The sequence below is a fragment of the Balaenoptera acutorostrata genome, chromosome 12, assembly GCF_949987535.1.
Source record: "Balaenoptera acutorostrata chromosome 12, mBalAcu1.1, whole genome shotgun sequence".
NCBI classification, from domain to species: domain Eukaryota; kingdom Metazoa; phylum Chordata; class Mammalia; order Artiodactyla; family Balaenopteridae; genus Balaenoptera; species Balaenoptera acutorostrata.
The window spans coordinates 69,697,261-69,717,997 of record NC_080075.1 but is presented as its reverse complement, the minus strand read 5'-3'; the positions used below and the strand labels follow the sequence as shown (position 1 = coordinate 69,717,997).

Here is a 20,737-nt window from a genome sequence, read left to right as displayed (position 1 = left end):
AGAACAAACAGAGATGAACAATATAATAACTGAAATGAAAAATACACTAGACGGAATCAATAGCAGAATAAATGAGGCAGAAGAATGAATAAGTGAGCCGGAGGACAGATTGGTGGAAACCACTGCTGCAGAACAGAATAAAGAATAAAGAATGAAAAGAAATGAGGACAGTCTCAGAGACCTCTGGGACAACATTAAACACATCAACATTCACATTATAGGGGTCCCAGAAGGAGAAGAGAGAGAGAAAGGGCCTGAGAAAATACTTGAAGAGATAATAGCTGAAAACTTCCCTAACCTGGGAAAGGAAACAGTCACCCGAGTCTAGGAAGTGCAGAGAGCCCATACAGGATAAACCCAAGGAGGAACATGCCAAGACTCATAGTAATCAAACTGACAAAAATTAAAGACAAAGAAAAAAAATATTAAAAGCAACAAGAGAAAAGCAATAAATAACATACAAGGGAATTGCCATAAGGTTATCAACTGATTTTTTAGCAGAAACTCTGCAGGCCAGAAGGGAGTGGTATGATATACAATATTTTAAGTGATGAAAGGGAAGAACCTACAACCAAGAATATGCTACTCAGCAAGGCTGTCATTCAGATTTGACAGAGAAATCAAAAGCTTTACAGACAAGCAAAAGCTAAGAGAATTCAGCACCACCAGACCACCTTTGCAACAAATGCTAAAGGAACCTCTCTAGCCAGAAAAGAAAAGGCCACAACTACAAACAAAATTACAAATGAGAAAGCTCACCGGTAAAGGCAAACATACAGTAATGGTAGGAAATCATCCACACACAAATATGATATCAAAACCAGCAATTGTGAGAAGAGGAGAGTATAAGTGCAGGATGTTGGAAATGCATTTGAAATTAAGAGACCAGTAACTTAAAATAATCTTGTGTGTGTGTGTGTATATATATACATATATATATATAGAGACGCTATATCAAAACCTCATGGGAGCCACAAACCAAAAATCTATAATAGATACACACACAAAAAAGAAAAAGCACCCAAAGACAACACTAAAGATAGTCATCACATCACAAAAGAAGAAAACAAAAGAGGAAGGGAAGAAAAACCACCCCCAAAAAAGAGAAAACAAATCCAGAACAATTAACAAGATGGCAATAAGAACATACATATTGATAATTACCTTAAATGTAAATGGATTAAATCCTCCAACCAAAAGACATAGTCTGGCTGAATGGATACAAAAAGAGGACCCATATATATGCTGTCCACAAGAGACCCACTTTAGATCTAGGGACATGTACAGATTGAAAGTGAGGGGATGGAAAAAGGTATTCCATGCAAATGGAAATCAAATGAAAGCTGGAGTAGCAATACTCATATCAGATAAAATAGACTTTAAAATAAAGACTGTTACATGAGACAAGGAAGGACACTACATAATGATCAAGGGATCAATCCGAGAAGAAGATATAACAATTATAAGTATATATGCACCCAACATAGGAGTACCTCCGTATGTAAGGCAAATACTAACAGCCATAAAAGGAGAAATCAACAGTAACACAATAATAGTGGGGGACTTTAACACCCCACTTACATCAATGGACAGATCAGACAGAAAATCAGTAAGAAAATGGACCTTAAATGATACATTAGACCAGATGGACTTAAATGATACAAATTAACTTATTTACAAAACAGAAGAAGACTCACAGACTTCAAAAACAAACATGGTTACCAAAGGGGAAAGGTGGGGGAGGGGAGGGATAAATTAGGAGGTTGGGATTAACACATACACACGACTATATATGAAATAGATCATTAACAAGGACCTACTGTATAGCACAGGGAACTCTACTCAATAATGTGTAACAACCTATATGGGAAAAGAACCTGAAAAAGAATGGATATATGTATAACTGAATCACTTTGCTCTACACTTGAAGCTAACACAACATTGTAAATCAACTAAACTCTAATATAAAACAAAAATTAAATTTAAAAAACCCAATTATCATTAGGTAACATCTTCACTGCTCACTCATGCGTGTACCTGAATTCACTATTTCTGATATTAATAGCACAAGTTCAGGCAGATGAGAAATTCAAGACATCAAGAAGTTAAGGATAAGAAGTCCTAACAGGAAGCACTGAATAAGAGAAAATGCAAAACAAAGAAAGTAGTTTCTGAGCGTCTCTTTAGAATATATTTCACCGAGATTAAGAACATTTAGAAAACACACACTTAACCTGAAATATAACACCCATTATATAACATTATACAGATGTGTTGTTCTTGTAATAATAATGGTAACAAGTTTTCCCTGAGTACCTTGATTTCCATCATTTTTGTACTTTTATACTTTTACTAGATCATAACCTTCTTAAGGATATGGATTGTCCTGCCCCTAATAGAGACTAAATCAGTATTAGTTGAGTTTAATATTTTCTTTTGTCTGAAAAGATAAGCACAGTGTCCTACCATCTTCCCAGAGCAATGTATATTACACTGATCAGTATCTGTCATGGAAGATTTATTTCATATGTACCTCTAATCACAGGACATTTCAATATGTGATTATATAACCTTTTTCAGTACTAAGATTAACCCAAACCCAAAAGGAAGTTGCTCACTTAGAGAAAAGAAGGTTTTACATGAGAAAGTTTTGGTTTTGATTTTTAGTTACACAGCTTTAAGAAATTTATCACACAATTTAAAAATTTTAACTTAATGCACCAAAATTTAGTTATAGTCATTATCATCTCTGCTGCTGTATTATTTTTAACAGTAGTAGCTTTATTCTTCTTTGATTTTAAACAAGTAATGGTTTGGTCCAGCCATTATTTGGTTCTGTTACATGCTTTGTCAGCCAGTTACTGAATTGTAACCATGCAATAATTACCTTCACCATTAGGCGGCACAAGTGTGCACATTTGAGATAACTTGAAATTAGGTTAAAGTAGTTGGGAGTGAGGAGTCAAACACTCTGTGGAATATGACCTTGCCTTCAAGAAGTTTATCATCTTCCTGGATAGATAAGACTAGTACTCATGGAAATATCTAAAAAATAATATGACAGTATAATTACATGCCAAGTTTTGTGGTATACAGTATAAAATATTATGCTTAATTACATTACACAATCACAGGTGTGTTCAGTAAAGAGAGATCATGTAGTGTTGAAATACTCAGGTAAGGCTTCTTCAAGAAGCTGAATTTCCCTTGGACCTTAGAGACTATATGTAATTTGGATAGGCAGGAAAAATAAGGATGGCTGAGAACAGGAAAGGAAAAGTACAAGAAAGGGCACAGTGTTTGGTCAGCTAGGCAAAACCAGTCTGATTGAGCTGAAGACCTGGCTGTAAAGTAACAGACAATATTTAAGAAGGTTGTGTGACACCATTATTGTTGAAGAACTTAATTCCTACCCCCAAAGAGTCATGTTTTTATTTTTTCCATTTCTAGATCAAGTCACTCAAGCAAACAGCTCACTTGGGACAGATCTTACCATTGTGTTCAGTGAAGAAAGTCATGACAGCCTTAATGAAAAATGATAGAAGCCCTATATTCTCTCCATAAAAACAACCATCTAACATTTAGCAAGTACCTGCCTTGTGCCAGGCACTGAACTGTTCACAAGTTGCTGCCCATGCAGTAAAATTACCCAGGGAGCTTTTAAAAACGTAGATACTCGGGTCCAGGCTCAGACCTGCTGAATCAAAGTCTGGTGGTGGCTCCTGGGCTCATAGCTACCCCACTAGCTACTTTCTTACAGATCACTTAGTTCTCATAACTGTGCTAGATGGTGGTTTGCCCTGTGCTACACCCGAGGAGACTGGCTCAGTTAACAGCTTGCCCAGGGTCACACAGCTGCTGAGTGGAGGTACCGTGATCTAAACTCAGGTCTCTTTGATGCCAAAGCCCATGTTCTTCCTGCTATGTAAGAAGTTAGCAGTTCTTCTATTCCAGATACTACAAAAATGCCATCTTTGTAGGGGTTTTTCTCTCTTACCTAGATCTCTCCCTGGTATCCTTGGCTGTACTGTGTGTTTTGTTTAAATGGAAAAATAAATCAAGGATTTCCTTTTTGTAAGCATCTCTCTTTTTTTTTTCCTGGTTCCTATATTTACCAGTTCTTCATTTATTTCTCTGATCCTTAAAACAAAACTCAAACTATCTGTCCTTTCAAATTGTGGTTCTATCTTTTCTTTCTTTTTGCCAACAGCTCTCAAAATAGCCTGATGACTTGATTTTCTCAATATTAGCTCTCTTCCTATAAAAAAAAAAAAGTTTTTCTTTATTTAAAAAAAAAAAAAGTTGGAAAATTAATTACAAAGAAGAAAATGGCACCCATAGTCTTGTCAGGCACTTCTCAAATATCCAGTGCCTTTTGAGTCTTGTGTTTTTCCATGTTTTATTTTAAAAATTGGGTTAAATTCTATTTCGTTTTGTAAAAATGTTTTCCCCAACTTACTATAATGCGCATTTTTTCACCATCCTTACATAATTTTTTATGATACATTAATGTATGCATGGTGCTTCATCAGATAGAGGTGCCACTATTTATTTAATTAGGCCTCTATTATTAAAAATTAAAATGGTTTCCAGTTTTCCACTCTTATAAATAATGCCAAAGTATGTGTAAATCTCTATTTCCGTAGGATATATTTCCAAATCTAATTACTGAGTCAAGGGTATATTTTTTAAAGTTTTTAAAAAATGTTAGTCTTATGCCCTGCCCCATTTCATTTGGTCACCAATTTCTATGATATTGCCTTGGAAGCATCTCTTAGAGAAACTTCCTGTATTTCCGCAATGGCCCCATTCGATGGGATCCCATTACCTCTCCTCTTCACGCTTCCTGGCTTTCTCACTGGAGTGCCTCTTGTTTCTTCTTTGCTAATCCATACTGCACACAGCTAACAGTCAGTCTTCATACAGTACCACTCTAATGTAACTGTGTGTATGTTTATTTGTTCAGAAAATGCTTCTTGGGCACATACGTTATTTGACTTGCTGAGATATTGCCAGTACCAAGACATACCCATTTCCCTTCAGTATCATCAAGTTTAGGAAACATTAAAATGCATTATCATAAGAGATATGAATAGAAAGTAACTTAAGCATATAGAGCAAGGCTAGTCTTTTTTTACTTAAAGTGACACTGAAGAGGTGGCACATGAGCTGAGAATTAAAGAATAATTAGGCATTTTCCAGGGAGAAAAGACATTTAAATATGTGCATTACTTCCATATTCCTTGGTGAAGACTTTATAATATGGTTCCAATCTACTTTTTAAATTTTACCACTAATGCAGAATGAGCCAACCTATTTGAATTAATGGACTATTCCTGACTGTGCCTTATGCTTTCTGAATTTTGCCTCTGGTTACATCTGTCCAGGCTAAAACCTGCAAGGCTTTGCTCTTTTCTTTAATCTCCAAATGCTATTTTTCCTTTAATGATCTTCTTCTAAGAGTCCATTCTCATTTCCCCCAGCTGGCAGACATCTGGACTGAATATCTTTTTCTTCTCTAATAGGACTTAGCACAGATCTTATATTAATAGCCATTTTAATATATTTTATCTCTTACCTTCCTAAAAGGACAGCAACAGCCATGTCACCTAAACCATTAAGAACAAAGATTTTATTTCTAAATCTAATGAATACCTTTCCATTCTTATTTTCCTCTTAGCAACATTTGGCACTGTTGATTCTTCTTGAAATACGCTCTCCCTTTGACTTGTCATTTTTTCTCCTACTTCTCTGGCCACTTCTCATGACTTTTTTGCAGGTTCTTCAGTCCTCTCTATGTTCCTCATAAGACTCTCCCAGGCTCCTTTGTTCTCTCACTCCACGCATTCTCCCTGAGACATGTCATTCAGGTTGGTGGCTCAAATGATCATCCATGTGCTCATGACTCCTAATTCTAAACCCTTGGTCCAAAAGCCCTTTCTTACTTGAGAGCCGTATATGTGATTTTTGCCACTTGGAGGTTCTGCAGGCACTTCAATATGTTCAGAATTGAATTTGTCATTCCCCCTAAATTGCTTTTCCTCCTATATTCCTCACACCACAGAGTCATTATCATCATTGTCAATCAAGCCTTCTTCTAAATGAATGTGACAGCACACTAAATTAGGCACTGAGGCCCTGGAGTCAAAAGACCTGGGTTAGAATCCTGGCTTCACTAGGACCAGGAGTGTGCCTGGTTAGATTCCTTTCCCTCATTAAACCTCATTTTCATCTTCTGTAAAATAGGAGTAATAATAGTGCTTACTTTCTATGATTTTATAGGACTCTTCTGAGGGTTCAGTATAGTCAGGCACAGAAAACACTTAGCACAGGGCCTGGAAAATAGCAAGCACTCAATAAATGTTACAGTGCAAATCTGACTGTGTCAGCGCCCGGCAAACCCTTCTGGGTTTCACAGTGCTCCAAGGTTAAATCTACTTCTTTAACATGATTTGCCAGGCCCTCTGTGACCTGGTCCTTGCTTACCTCTCTGGCCTATCTGCCGTCTCCTTAGTTACACCATTTGTCCCAGACATACTGAACTGCTTTCCTTCCCCAGAGTGTACTGTACTCTGAGCCTTCCCCACTATAGCAGAACTTCTCCTACTCAGCCTGGAGGTCGCAGCTTAGATAATAGTTCATTTGGGAAGCCTTCCTAGCTATCTTAGACTTCTGTGTTCCCTATGTGAATGCTTTTCCTACTATATTTGCCCTATATAAATGTTTTTCCTATGGTATTATCACTTGTTTAATTATCCATTTTGTCCATAACTCTCAGTTTCCTGACCATAAGCATCAAGTCAGGTCCACTGACAGTTTTTATCCTAGCCTTCAGCAGAGACCTGGCATATAAAAGATGCTCTTTAAATTTTTTGAACCAATCAGCTGCTTGGTTGCTGTAATTTTATACCCTGCTATGTTCCAATAAAGATTTAAAGTGGCAAACATAATTATGTATGTTACGATAACAGCAGCACCACGGCATAAGAAAAAAAAATTAAGGTAAAGGGACAATAAAGGGATGAATTTAATAGACAAGTTACATGTTACAAGGTTATTGTATACATAAGACATATGTTATAAGCTCTATATTCCTATAAAATATGGGTCTATAAATCGGCCCTGAGCTTTCTGGCACCTTCTATATAAGGGAACTGAATGATATCATTGACAAGGGCCATAAGATTAAAGCAAACCACATGCTCGGAAAAAGCATGACCATTTCTGAAGGACTTGAGAGAAAGATCTTTGGTTCCTCACAGGGGACATTGTGCACTGTCGTGCCCAGCAGCCTCACAGCATCTTTAATGTTACATGTTCCACATAGCAGCAGAGTGCTTGCCTACATGGGCTAATGGCAGGAGGAGAAAGAGTAGTTCAGTAAAAACAGCCTCATAAGAGCTCAAAACATTGTCTTAACTCTAAAGGTATGGAGAGACTGCATGTCCTTCAAATCATTCTCCACAAATGGTATTTTACTCACTGAGCTTTGGATGAGAATTGGTTTGTACAGGTTTTGGTTACTCTTCATAAAGCATCTGTTGTGCAGATATTTTGTATCACGAGTTAAGTACAGGTCCAAGGGCTTTACTCGTAGGTGGAAATGGGTATAGGCTTCTCTTAGGGAAGTTGAGCCTGCTGAGATTTTACTCAGGAACTGAAGGTGACTTTACCTCTGAGCTGAGGGTGGCCAGTGTGGCCTGCAGAAAACAATTGAGATTCATGTGTTTTTGTCTGCAATATTTAACAGCATGGTCAACAGACCGCTGCCCAAAGCTCAGTCCCTGTCTGTGTGGCCTTTCTCATCTTGTTTCTGGCTGTAACTCCATGTCCTGTCTTTGTTCTAGCCAGGTCGAACATGCTTTTCTCATGCTATTCCTTTTCCTGAACTGTTCCCAATCATCTGGGTAGCTCCTGTTGGTCCTTCAAGACAGTTCAAATGCCTTTTACATTTCAGGCAATCTCCTGACCAGGTTATTAGGGTTCTTTCTTCTTACTCTCGTCATACTCCAGGCATTTGTCAATCACTTTTTTCATATTTTCTATAATCAGTGATTTTTGTTTTTTGGTCCTTCTCTCACTTGGACTCTGAGCTCCTTTAGGGTAGATACTGTGTTTTGTCATTTTTATATCTGAGGTCCTAGTGTCATGAGTATCACAGGTACTCGGTATAGGTTTGTACAAATTTTGTAGCTGCTGTTTTCAGCATCTCACACACAGGCACTTGTGATTAGTAATGCCCCCTACCACCTTCAGTATCCACTGTAGGATACATGTAAGGCTGATTTTTTTTTCCCCCCCAGATTATCTATACTATTAGAAGGGACATACGGAAGCATATTATTTGCAACTTACATGAACAAGCTCTTGGCATTTGATCATGTAAAAATCAGTATGGAATTGTGGTTCTTAAATGTTTCCTGGTTTATTGGTATTTCTACTCAACGAGTTTCAGCTTCTGAGATAGTCCTGAGAAGACAGTCATTGCAGCCTTGTGCCTCTCTGTACCACTTGACTTCAGTAGGAGAAAAATCTTGTTCTGGGGGTATGTACTATTTCTCTAACACCGGCCAGCTATAATAAATGCCGACGAGTGTGAAAGGTAGGCCTCAGTGATGAGTTCATGTCTTATGCCACCATTAATAAAAATTCTCAAAATATATATTCTCCAATTGGTTAGACTACCATTTTTACAAATGAGTGAAAATTATATACAAGTTGTATTTTACTCATTCAGAATGCCTAAGTATTGATACTCTGTTATAATGTTTATATTAGTTTCTTAAGAGTAGTACACTGAAAAATGCTGATGACTGTGACACTTACAAAATATGTTTATTTTAAAATTTAGAATTGTGGAAGAAGCTTTGTAAGTAAAATTTGTGGAATTGTCTTTGAGTGATAACTTTCTGTAGGCTGTATACGGACTGTAAAGAATATTGTTACATACATTAAACTCATTCTTTCAGTTTTTCCCTCTGAAGGCATTAGTGAGGCAGCTGAACCAACAGCAGAGAATGCTGGCAGCTCTGCCATCATGGTGTTATCTCCCCGAGCGGCAGCTAAGCACTAAATCTTCATGTCCTTATAATGTTGTTCTGAAGCAAAATAAGAGTTTCAGTGCATATGCACAACGTATGTAACAATATTATACTTCAGCTTCCTGTTCATATGAAAATCAAAGTTTATTCTCACCAAAGCTGAGATGTTGGCCTGAATCTAACTGCTGTGGACACTTCAATCCAGAAGTTCATCTGAACAGGAAATTATGCCTGCCTTTTTGTTTTATATAGTATATAATTTCACTATGGATGTATCATTTTTCTTTTCTGGGCTTGTCCAAAAAGCCTTAAAGCTTTAACTTGTTTCTCCTTTTTTCTGAGCATGTGTCCCATTTCCATATTTTTAAAGGTTATGCCCTTTCTCTTTTAGCTTTATAGTTTTTCGTATTCAAAATATTTTTTCTATATTTTTTCCAGTTGCTAGGACCTTTTCTCGTTTTGTTTTTTTGTTTTTAAGTAAATTGATGTTTGTTTTGAGTATTGCAAAGGTATTGTTAAAACAATACTGACCTTGCTGGTGTGTGTGAGTGTGTGCTTATGCATGTGCACATGCAAACCAAGTTCATGTGCCCTCACTTTTTAAAAATAGATTCTTATCAGAAATCAGTGCCACAGGAACATGAAACTAAATATAGAAGTTATTTGCTTATTAATGTGGAAAATTATCTGAATAGCTTTCTAAATGAAAGAATTTTTTCCATTTTATTTTGCATAATTATATTTTATATAAAATAATTATATTTACATTTACTATTATATATTTTATAATATAGGCATCCCTGTATTTATCATTTGATTGCTAAGAGTGCCCGAATGTACTTTGCCATAGAATCTGGACTGAGGAGAACAAGTCCTGGTGCAGTTATCCTAAGTTGGCCTTTTTATGCTACATGAAATGCAAGATGTTGAAAGTGTGTTAGTAACTTTCTAATTCATCTGCTTTCTCATAACAAAGTTATGTAGGAGAGGAAAGCACATGTGTTCTCAATAGCTTTCATTCTCTCTGCACCTAAGTACTGCATTTGACCACATGGAGCAAATTCCAGGTATCCTCCTTCTTGTAAGAATACTGACTGGTCAGAGCATGCGTGTACATACAGCATGCCTATTTTAGTGTGTTTATTTTGTGATAATTAGTAACTTAATACAAATAATTTTCATTGTGACTTAGTCATCTTTTTCATAAGGAATAATAATTGAAAGAGAAATTAAATATAACCACTAACGTACATTTATTCCTTAATCTTTGTTTTATCAAGTGCCTTGTCCAGGCATAGTCTCATTTGAATGTAAAAAACAGGAATCTACAATGTGTTGGATTGTCTTCATTCTAATATTTTACATGAACAAAAGCTGCTATCATAAATCTTTGAACAGCAAGTGTCCTGTTTGAGCTCTTCTCATCTTTGTTGTTCTCTGTTGATCACGTTACATGCCTGTTTGTGGTGACTAAGATACTCCTCACAAATACTTGAGTTAAGTAAACAGCTGTCTGTAATTCCTTGTTATTTATTATATAGAATGCACTTCAAAAGAATCTAGAGTGCGTGGTTATTTGTAGACTTAAACAACAAGCCTTTGATAACCGTGAGGGTGCTACACAATTTTTAGATGTTAAATATGAGAAATTTGTGTTGAGAGTTGTCTTATCTGTAGGTTAACAACTGTTTGCTTTGATAGATATTACCTCCCCAAACTCTGCATTCTTTGGCTTAATCTTGCATTGTATAAATGTAGCCTGAAAATCGTTTGGGGTTCCATGTGGAAATTCGGACAAAACTTTTGAGACTGCTGTACAAAAGTTCTAAAATCCTGTATTCATAGTTTATTTATGATTTACATCTTTCCCATTTCCTCATAGATTTGAAATGGCCTTTAGCAGAAGATAAAATAAGAAAAACATGGCTCACGGTGTCAAAGCCAGGTATTAAAGTATGTGTGTGCATAGGGCTTGAGGGGAAGGCGTTATTATTATCCAAGCGAAGAAAAACTGCTTCAGTCAAACATAAACCTTAGCAGTGACCTTCTTAGAAGTCAAGGCATAAGGAGTCTTCCTAGATTTTACTCACTGCATTAAGCTCTGGGTGATTTACAATGCTGATGAGCTAGTTTATAGCAGAAAAGGAAGTATTAGTCAATGTCTTTTCTGGGCACAGTTATCACTGCTCTTGGGTGGGAGATCTGACTGAGTTCGGTTAACTAGCACTCCTCAAAGCTGGATGACAAACTATTCCTAGTCCTGTTGCAGACTGCTCTTAGTTGTTATTATAAAAGACCTGCCACTTGGCCCTGATATGCTTCCAGTCAGGAGAGGAACTTCGCACTGTTGGTGTGAGTACATGGAAATTACTTTGAACATTCTTTTCTGGGTCAGGGGACTTACTTGCTTTCATCCAGAACAGAATTTTAACAACCACAATACGTTCATAATAGTAATCCAAACAAAGTTTCCAAATAGTTTATGAATTAATCTTTGTTAAAGAAATTATTAATAACCTATCTGATCAGTAAAAATATCATTAATATGTTGGTTCCAATATTAGTTTCCTTAATAATTCAAGTAGACTGTAGCTGCCTCTTATGTTACTAAATCAGTCATAATGAAGGCTTATAGTTTAATACTTTAGGGATGGATATTGGTAAGAACTGACATTAGGAAGGATTTAATGGGAAATACTGACTTTTGTTTTGACTCGACAGATGAACAGAATTTGGGCAATGGGAAGCATGTTATAAAAAGTTTGTCCTGTATGCATTGTCATTAAAATTATGATGAAAGGTGTTTATATTTAGATATTCTAAAGAAAATATCTTTTTTTTGTAAATGCAAATAATCTGAATCTTAGGTAAAGCCTGTTTTTATAGTTAATACTATATGATCAAGGCATGCTGGTGACAGCATGAGAATAAAAACTTGTGATGAACATCTTCCTGTGTTCACATTTGGAAAGTTAGTGTGTGATCAAGTACCATGGAGACCATATACCCGGCAGAAGAGAAGGGTGGAAGTGAAGTGGCAGAGCAAGGGGAGAGTTTAGGGAACCAGGGCTTGAATTAGATCCTGAGGAACAACAGGATTTGATCTGGTAAAGATACTGGGAGAGTACAGTCAGGGTTGGAGATCCAGTGCTGGAGACTGGCCTGACTGGAGCCCAAAGTTCACCCTTTTAAGTGGTAAGAGCTAAAGTTAGAGAGGTAGTCTTGGTTGTTGTGAAGTCTCACTTCTAACAAAGTGAAAAATAAAAGGAGGCAGAAATGGTGGGAGTTGTGCAGGTAGTATTTAGGACTATAAATATTCTGGGACTGGTGAGTAAATTGTTCCCTTCTTAGTATTCTAAAAGAGTTCATTATCTTCCTAAGCAGTTTACTACTTGTTCTCAGATAAAATAAGATCTATTGGCTTTCCATCACCATAGTCATCCCAAAATAGTCTTTTATTTTGAGATTTCTGTATTAATTATGTTCAATTTAAAGGAAGACTCAGTAAAAGTAATTGCATCCCATGTTTTTTTTTACATCTCTTTTGATCCATGAGTGAGGTATTTGCAGACTGTATGATGGCATATAGTGGGAAAAAAGTATGATTCATCCTAATTACAAAGCTGTTTCCTAAGAAAGAATCATTGGAGAAATATCTTATTTGTGTTTTTACAAATGGTTTTGACTTAAAAAAATCTTGCCTTTTCTGTATATGGCTGTAAATGGCCATAATTTTATATTGCAGTTTTTTTGTGTGTGGGACCATTTACTTAGTGCCTGTCACCCCTAGTGATCTACAGAGTTAGCCATAAAATCTAAGCCCCATCCCGTAATACCTACCCCAAACTTTAATAGCTATGCCTTAAACCGTGTTTTTAAAGTTCAAAACCCAGATAGGGAGTCCCTTGATATGTATTGGCAAATATTGATTTCATCTAAATCAATCTTTTTCAGCAGTAGATGGCCAATTTGCAAGGTTCAATACTCGTGGACTTTGATGGATTCATTTTCTAAAACATTAGCAACTTATCTGAAATTCTAGGTGCCAATAGAATCTTTGGATATAAAGCCTGAGAAGAATCCTCTGGGTTCAGCACTAGGATGTATTTGTTGACCTTAGAGAGAGTAGTTTCACAGGAATGGGGGTGCCAGAAACCAGATGTGAGTGGAGTGCAGATTGATGTGAGTGAGTGGAGACAGCAAGTTTAGATACTTTCTACAGGGAATTTGCTGATAAAGGAGAAGAGAGAGGTGGAGCAGTCAACAGAAGGGGAAGCCACATCAAGGATACTAGGGGAGTTGAGTGTTTTTAAAAGCTGAGAAAACTTAATGGAGGAAAAGCTGGAAGAGAAATGGATTAATGATGGAGCAAATTTTCTGAGAAATCAGGAGGGGTTAGGAACAGAAACAAACTTAAGGAGATTCCTCATTTTCAGAGGCAGGAAGCAAGGCTGAGCTTGAATATATATTTTGGTTTGGGGAGTAAAGGGTGAGAAAGTAAGGGGTGCTCTGATGAAAGGCTCTTCTATCAGGTCAGAGGTTAGGTGGTAATGTGATGATTATGGTAGGGAGGGGAGGGGAGAGAGGTGAATAATGAGAGTTTGGAATAGTTGCTGTGGAAAATGAGAAAAGGAAGCTGATAAAAACAATAAAAAGCATTACTGAGCTCTCCGACCTTGTGCTACAGGCCCAATCTAACTTCCCACTGTAGCTTTAAGCTCCATGCAAAGTGGAGACTCACTTTGCCCTGCACTGACCTCACTCCTTCGCTTCACCTTCTGCAACCATCTTATCTCTCTTTCTTCAAACCTACCTGTTCTTTTATGCCCAGCTCAGGTAGATCATTTCTTTTTTTTTTTTTTTTTTAACATCTTTATTGGAGTATAATTGCTTTACAATGGTGTGTTAGTTTTTGCTTTATAACAAAGTGAATCAGCTATACATATACATATATCCCCATATCTCCTCCCACCCTCCCTATCCCACCCCTCTAAGGGGACACAAAGCATGGAGCTGATGGTAGATCATTTCTTGATCTCTTCAGCTGGCAGTGCTATCTATCCCCCTCCAGTCTTCTACAACAGCTGAACCACTCTTAAGAATTGTGTAATTTGCAAATATATTTTATCTTCTTTCCTAGGTTGTAGGTTCCTTTGGGGCAAGAATCATGAGTTTGTCAGTGTCTCTGTTTCTCTTTCTCTCTCTGCCTAGGGCAGTACTCCTGTGTTGTTCAGTAAAAGTGAATGAATAAATTAATGAATGAAGTAAATCCACCCAATTATATAAGAGTGGTGGATGGACCTCTCTATGAACCAGTTCATTTTATTTTGTACTTTAATTAGCTCCTTTGTGGGCGGGTATCTAAAGTGTTGGCCCATACAAATTTAAGACATAGCTAAGTTAGCTAACAGATATAACTAGTCATTTATTGTGTATTAATTAGGAGGATATTGTTGTGGCTTATTGTTAAAATAAAACTCAGTATTTAGATCCTAATTAATTTGTATTACAGAATTTTATTTGGTATTATTCATTTGAGGAGCTAAACCAGAAGTTTCTCAGATGCTTCTAATTGCCTCCTTTGCCATATGGATATAGAGGTACAAATAGCAATCACAATTCAAATTCCATTTTTATAAACTCCAAGATCATAGGCTTCATTGTTTCATGGAAGTGCAGTAAAAAGTAGTCTTCTGCATCACCACAGCAATAGCAGCATTCCCCACCTGATTGCCATTGCCCCTACCCAAGGCCCAGAGAGTACATACTTGAATTTTTTCCTTATTTCAGCGATACTGGTCCATCCATTTATATCCAGGTTTTCCCACCTCAACCCCAGCACAGTATCTCGCAAGATACTGCTAAAATGTCACACTCTCACCTTGGGGAAGAGTGGTCAGAACAGATAAAACCCTCAAATTCTAGGTCTGTCTGGGGACATTGTCCAGAGTAGGCCAGTGTATTATCAAGTGAAGTGAATATAATGCAGAGGAAAGAGGAAAGGAAATCTTGCCAAAAACTGCCATCATTTCTGTGCCAGTTTCTGCCTATAATGTTAAATTTCCACTCATTGGATTTTTCAGGCTCCTAGGTATTGGTGTACATATCGTATCTGGTGTTTTCTTTGGATAATCACTCAGGATTTTAACTTTGTTTTTGTTTTGTTTTTTTCCCTGCTGAAATTATTACATAGAGATATTTGAAATGGGCAAGAAGATGAGAGAAAAAGGATCACTACTAGTTGTGGCCATCTCGTCCATGAAGCTTCCTGATTCTATCAGCTAGAAATAGTCTCTCCCTTCCCTAACTTTCTGTAGCCATTTAACTGTACTTGTATTAAGACAACTCAGTTTTAGCCAGATATGGAAGCAACCTAAGTATCCATCAGCAGATGAATGGATAAAGATGTGGCGCGCGCGCGCGCGCACACACACACACACACACACAATGGAATACTACTCAGCCATAAAAAAGAATGAAACTTTGCTATTTGTATATCTATAATTCAAAAAGATATGTGCACCCCTATGTTCTTAGCAGTACTATTCACAGTAGCCAAGACATGGAAACAACCTGAATGTCCATTGACAGATGAATGGATAAAGAGGATGTGGTACATATACACAATGGAATACTACTCAGCCATAAGAAGAACAAAGTAATGCCATTTGCAGCAACATGGATGCAACTAGAGATTATCATACTAAGTGAAGTCAGAAAGAGAAAGATGACTACCATATGATATGACTTACATGTGGAATCTAAAACATGACACAAATGAACCTATCTATGAAACAGAAACAGAATCATGGACATAGAGGACAGACTTGTGGTTGCCAAGGGGGAGGGGGTTGGGGGAAGGATGGAGTGGGAGGTTGGGGTTAGCAGACGTAAGCTTTTATATACAGAATGGATAAACAACAAGGTCCTGCTGTATAGCACAGGAAACTATATTCAATATCCTATGATAAACCATAATGGAAAAGAATATATAAGGAATGCATATATATGTATAACCAAATCACTTTGCTGTACAGCAGTAATTAACACAACATTGTAAATCAACTATACTTCGATTTAAAAAGAAAGAAATTTTGCCATTTACAACAACATGGGTGGGTCTGGAGGATATTATGCTTAGTGAAATAAGTTAGATAAAGAAAGACAAATACTGTATGTTTTCACTTATATGTGGAATCTAAAAAATAAAACGAATGAATATAACAAAATACAAACAGACTCAGATGCAGGGAACAAACTAGTGGTTATCTGTGGGTAACTAGTGGTAGGGGTAGGGGAAGATAGGGGAAGGTGATTAAGAGGTGTAACTTAGGTGTAAAATAAATAAGATGTAAGAATATATTGTACAACACTGGGAATATAGCCAAAATGTTATAATAATTTTAAATGGAATAAGTCTATAAAGATAGCAAATCACTATATTGTACACCTGAAACTAATGTAACACTGTGAATCAACTATACTTCAATTTGAAAAGATGCCCCAGTTTGTGTTGCAGTTGCATACATGAACCTCACTTTTCTATACTGTTAGCCTGTTGCCTACCCTGCTCTTGCTCCCCCTTTTTTCCAGCCCTCAGTACATATAACCAAAAACAGCTTTGTTGTTTCAGTTGTTGTTTTTGTTGTTAATTATACTGGTTAGCTGATTCATATCTAGAATGGCTTTTTTTAAGAGGGCTTCTTGGTGACTTTAATGAATCCATTCAAGATATCATATGTTTTGTAGGTGCAGATGCCACAGTCTTCAAGAAGGTTAAAGAAGCTCACTGCTTTGCATAGTGTAGAGATTGATGGCATATGGCCACACTCTGACAGTATTCTAGAAGGTTCTCTGGATTTCTCCTTGTAATTGTCTAGTTAGTTATTGGTCATAGTTGATGATGCAGCCTAAGGAAAAAAAAATCTTTCAGTGATGGCAATTAGTCTGACTTTTTTCTGCTTTAAGGTTACTAGACCTCTGTAATGATTAGAATCCATAAGAACTGGCTAAGCTATTCTAGAGCCTGATATTAAGGTCTTGTGTCTTCATTGACGTCCTTTGCTTCTCAAGCACATCATGAAGTATCAGTGATCTTTCTTTCGAACAACGTTTTTTGATGCCCATGGGAAAGGAAGAACCAATCGCTGTCCTGATAAGGAACCAACATCACTGTATTTTAAAAACTGTAGGCTTCCTTAAATGACATAAATAAAGGTAAAGTGTTAGATATCAGAGTGACTTTGTAACACCCAAGTTACAATCTCTGTAAGAGAAATATGAGCTAAATAAGAAAAATTATCTCAATCATCAGTGGGGTGGGTACTTTCCTGTTGCCCTCTCAAGTGAAAGCAATTCACTGTCACATCTTACTACCTTATGATGTTCTTAATTCACCTCTGACTTAATGTCCCTTGGAGTTCAAAAAAATTCTTTTGGGATTCTTTTTTGAGCCTTTTGTGTCTAAATACAGCAACTTTTACTCCTCTCAGCTATCAGTCAAACCATCTCTCCATTCTCTGCCTCAGCCTTCATTTCAGTGGAGAGAGGAGACTTAGCACTTGGCTTAGCTTTCCACTCCATCCCTGGTCAAGCCATCCTCGTAGGTAATTTCACGTATATGATGACACATTTAGCTCAGTTTCTTGATCCCCCCATTATCCATGCTGCTTTATACTTTGAATTTTGTCTTCTGGATTTGCTCTGCCTGTTACACATTAAATTTAAACATCTCATTCTCTGATGACAGTCTCATATTACAGCTGTTGGTAAGTTATTCCCCCTGTAGCTGTTCTTTACTCTCGTGAAGATCTCTCTTCCCTAAATGCCTTTATTCTTTTTCCCTATTCATAATCATTCACCTGCCTGCACTCTTTTCTCCAGTCCCAGTTATACTCTGTGGCCCATCCTTTAAACCATATTCTTGCCAGTATCCTCAGCACCTTAGCCCTAGTGCCCACTCCTGGTAGAGGTGCAATCCTGGGTCTCGCCAGCTGACTGCCTTTGTTGTACCTGCACTAGCTTTGAGCTCCGCTGGAGAAAATCCCCCAAACCATTCAGATTACTGCCAAAATAAATTCTTTGCTGTATTAGTTTTCTAGGGCTGCTGTAACAAATTACCACAAACTGGGTTGGCTTAAAACAATAGAAACTTATTCTCTTATGGTCTGGAAGTTAGAAGCCTGAAATCAATGTGTCAGCAGCCGCGCTCCCTCTGAAGTCTCTAGGGAAGAATCCTTTCTTGACTCTTCTGGCTTCTAGTGGTTGCCAACAATCCTTGGCATTCCTTGGCTTGTGGCAACATAACTCCAATCTCTGCCTCTGTCTTCACGTGGCCTTCTTCCCTGGGTCTCTCTTCTTCTTACAAGGATCCACTCATTTTGGATTTAGCTCCCGGCCTAATCCAGTACAGCCTTATCACAGTTTAACTAATTACATTTGCAGAGACCCGATTTCCAAATAAGATTACATTCTGAGGTTCCAGTGGACATGGATTTGTGGGGTGGTGGGCGGCGGTGGGGATGGACACTCTCCAACCCAGTATAGTTGCGGGTCTCCAAAGAACCCTCAGTGCTGGCTGTTTTTCTGTATTTCCCTGGCCAGTTTTCCTGTTCTCTACAGTAGCAATTTTAAGCCTCCCCTGCCCATCCTCAACACTCCAGCGCCCATCCTCCTGCCCCCATTTCTTTCGCAAAGAAATCAGACACCATCAAACCAGAACTCCCTTCTCTTTCTTCCCTCAGACCTACAGATTAGCTGAGTCTATACTCATTGCTTCCTGTTGTAATGAAAGAGCTCATCCTCCTGTCTAAAATTCTATTTCATTTTTTTCCATCTCCACAATGTATCCCTTACCCTTCTGCCCCCTCAGGAAACTTCAATTCAAACTCTGTCCCCTTTCTTTACCATAGCTTTAAACTTGAACTTACTAATGGTTCCTGTCTTCAGCATTTAATGTCATTCAGATGTCTTCAGTCTTTAAAAAGAAAAAGGAAAAAACTGCACAATTGCACAACACTTTTCAATCCCCACCCCTAGTCCAGCTTTCCTGCTACCTCTTTCTTCCCTTCAGATGCAAGCTTCTTAGAAGAGCTGTGGACGCTGTCACTACAGCCTCACCCCTAATGGCTTCATGAGCTCCGCAGTCCGTCTCCCACCCCCGTGTCCCACTGAACCGGAACAGTCTCCCCTGTGTCGTAAAACCCAGATCTTGTCCCTTTTTGCCCCATCACCAACACTTGACCCTGATGGACATTTCCTTCTTCTAGAAACATCCCCTGCCTTGAGGGTAGTTTAGGGAGAATTGGGGGCCAGGATAAACTAGATAGAACTAGAAGACTTCTGAGATCTCCCTCAATTCTAAGAAGCTGATGATTTTCTGAGATTTCAGGAATCTTCAGTTCTTTATAAAACTTCTTGGCAATTTGTGGTTATTTAAACATGGTAGTGCTTTAAAAAAAATAACGTTGAGACTACAGAATGCAACATCTTTCTCATGCGGTTACTGAAATTTCAAAGAGATTATTTTTAGTAACTGTATTTGTTATTATAAAATTTCTCAGAAATAGAAAACCCATTAGGGAAACTTGAAATAGAAACTGGCTGTACTGAATTTAAAATTCTAAGATTCAAAGATACAGACTCTGATGCATTGTTATCTTTTGAAGTTCTGAAGCCTGAAATGTCCTCTTGTAAGAATATAAGGTTTTTATTTGTATAAAAATAGGCTTGTTATCTAATTTAATTTTTCAGAGAGTAGGATGACAAATAATATAAGAGAAAATGGAAACTAAATGGTGTGAGTTAAAACTTGAAGTTTATAATCTCCTCCCTTTCCTAACACTATCTATAGTATGAAGAACTCAGCTGTTTACGGCAAAGTTTTTTTTTTGAACAGTTCTCCCTTTAGACAATAGTTTGACTCTTGATTTGAATTAAATCAAGTTGCTCCACTTGATTTTCATTCAAGAACAATGTTTAAAAGATAATTCCAGATGTCCCCAAGTCTTCCTGGCCTAAAGATGCAGATGAGTTTGGGTTAATATCAGAAAGTCCCATCTTGGAGCCCCTCCAGCATGGCTGCTGCACCTCTTCATCTCTCTCCAAGGGTCCACCCAAAATTTCCAAGTCTTGCTGTCTCATTTGGCTCTGACCGTCTGGTAGAAGTTCTCCCTGCAGTCCACGGGCGTGAGACACTGTGTCGCTGCCTAGGGCATGGCCGCATGTCTCCCCAAGTTGCCAGCTCCCCAAAGGCCAGGCAGCCCTGTATTCTCTCATCCTGACAGAAGTCCCTCTAGGAAGGAGTTCCTTGAACTTTTAATCAGAATCTTCTCTTTCCCTGGGACTCAGTCCTTGGGGAAAAGCACCTTGCCCTCCTCTTCTGCCCTCCTTTTTACCAGTTTCTGCTCCTGTGTCTGGGCCCCAGACAACCTCCTAAGAGGGTCTCTTTACTCTGCCCTACCATTCACGCACATAGAGGTGGGGAGGGGGCAGGAAAGCGGATGCAAAGTCATACGGAGTTGCTGGTACAGCTGTTGGGAGCCAGAGCTCCGGGATTCGCAGGCTTCAGACTTTCCCCTTACCTTTCAGTCTCTGCCCCTTCCCCCTCAATTTTGTCCAGCTGTAGCAAATTAATAAAATACCCAATGAAAGCCAATCAGAACTGCAGAAGTCTTCAAAAGTTGTTAAAATGTTTT

The 20,737-nt window shown here is 37.9% G+C and overlaps 1 protein-coding gene across 10 annotated transcripts in view; it reads left to right on the top strand.

Moving 5' to 3' along the window:
• Window positions 1-20,737, top strand: part of LCLAT1 (lysocardiolipin acyltransferase 1) — a 293,997-nt gene that overhangs the window by 214,711 nt on the left and 58,549 nt on the right. Inside the window, exon 7 of one of the 10 annotated variants that reach the window (XM_057557835.1) lies at window positions 10,924-11,093. The exons of 8 other annotated variants lie outside the window; for them this stretch is intronic. In XM_057557835.1, coding sequence (XP_057413818.1) covers window positions 10,924-11,078 — 155 coding nt within the window. In that variant the 3' untranslated portion in view covers window positions 11,079-11,093. Of the gene's footprint in view, window positions 1-3,450; window positions 4,058-10,923; window positions 11,094-20,737 lie in introns of those variants that run through there. One more of the 10 variants, XM_057557837.1, reaches the window with a different exon arrangement.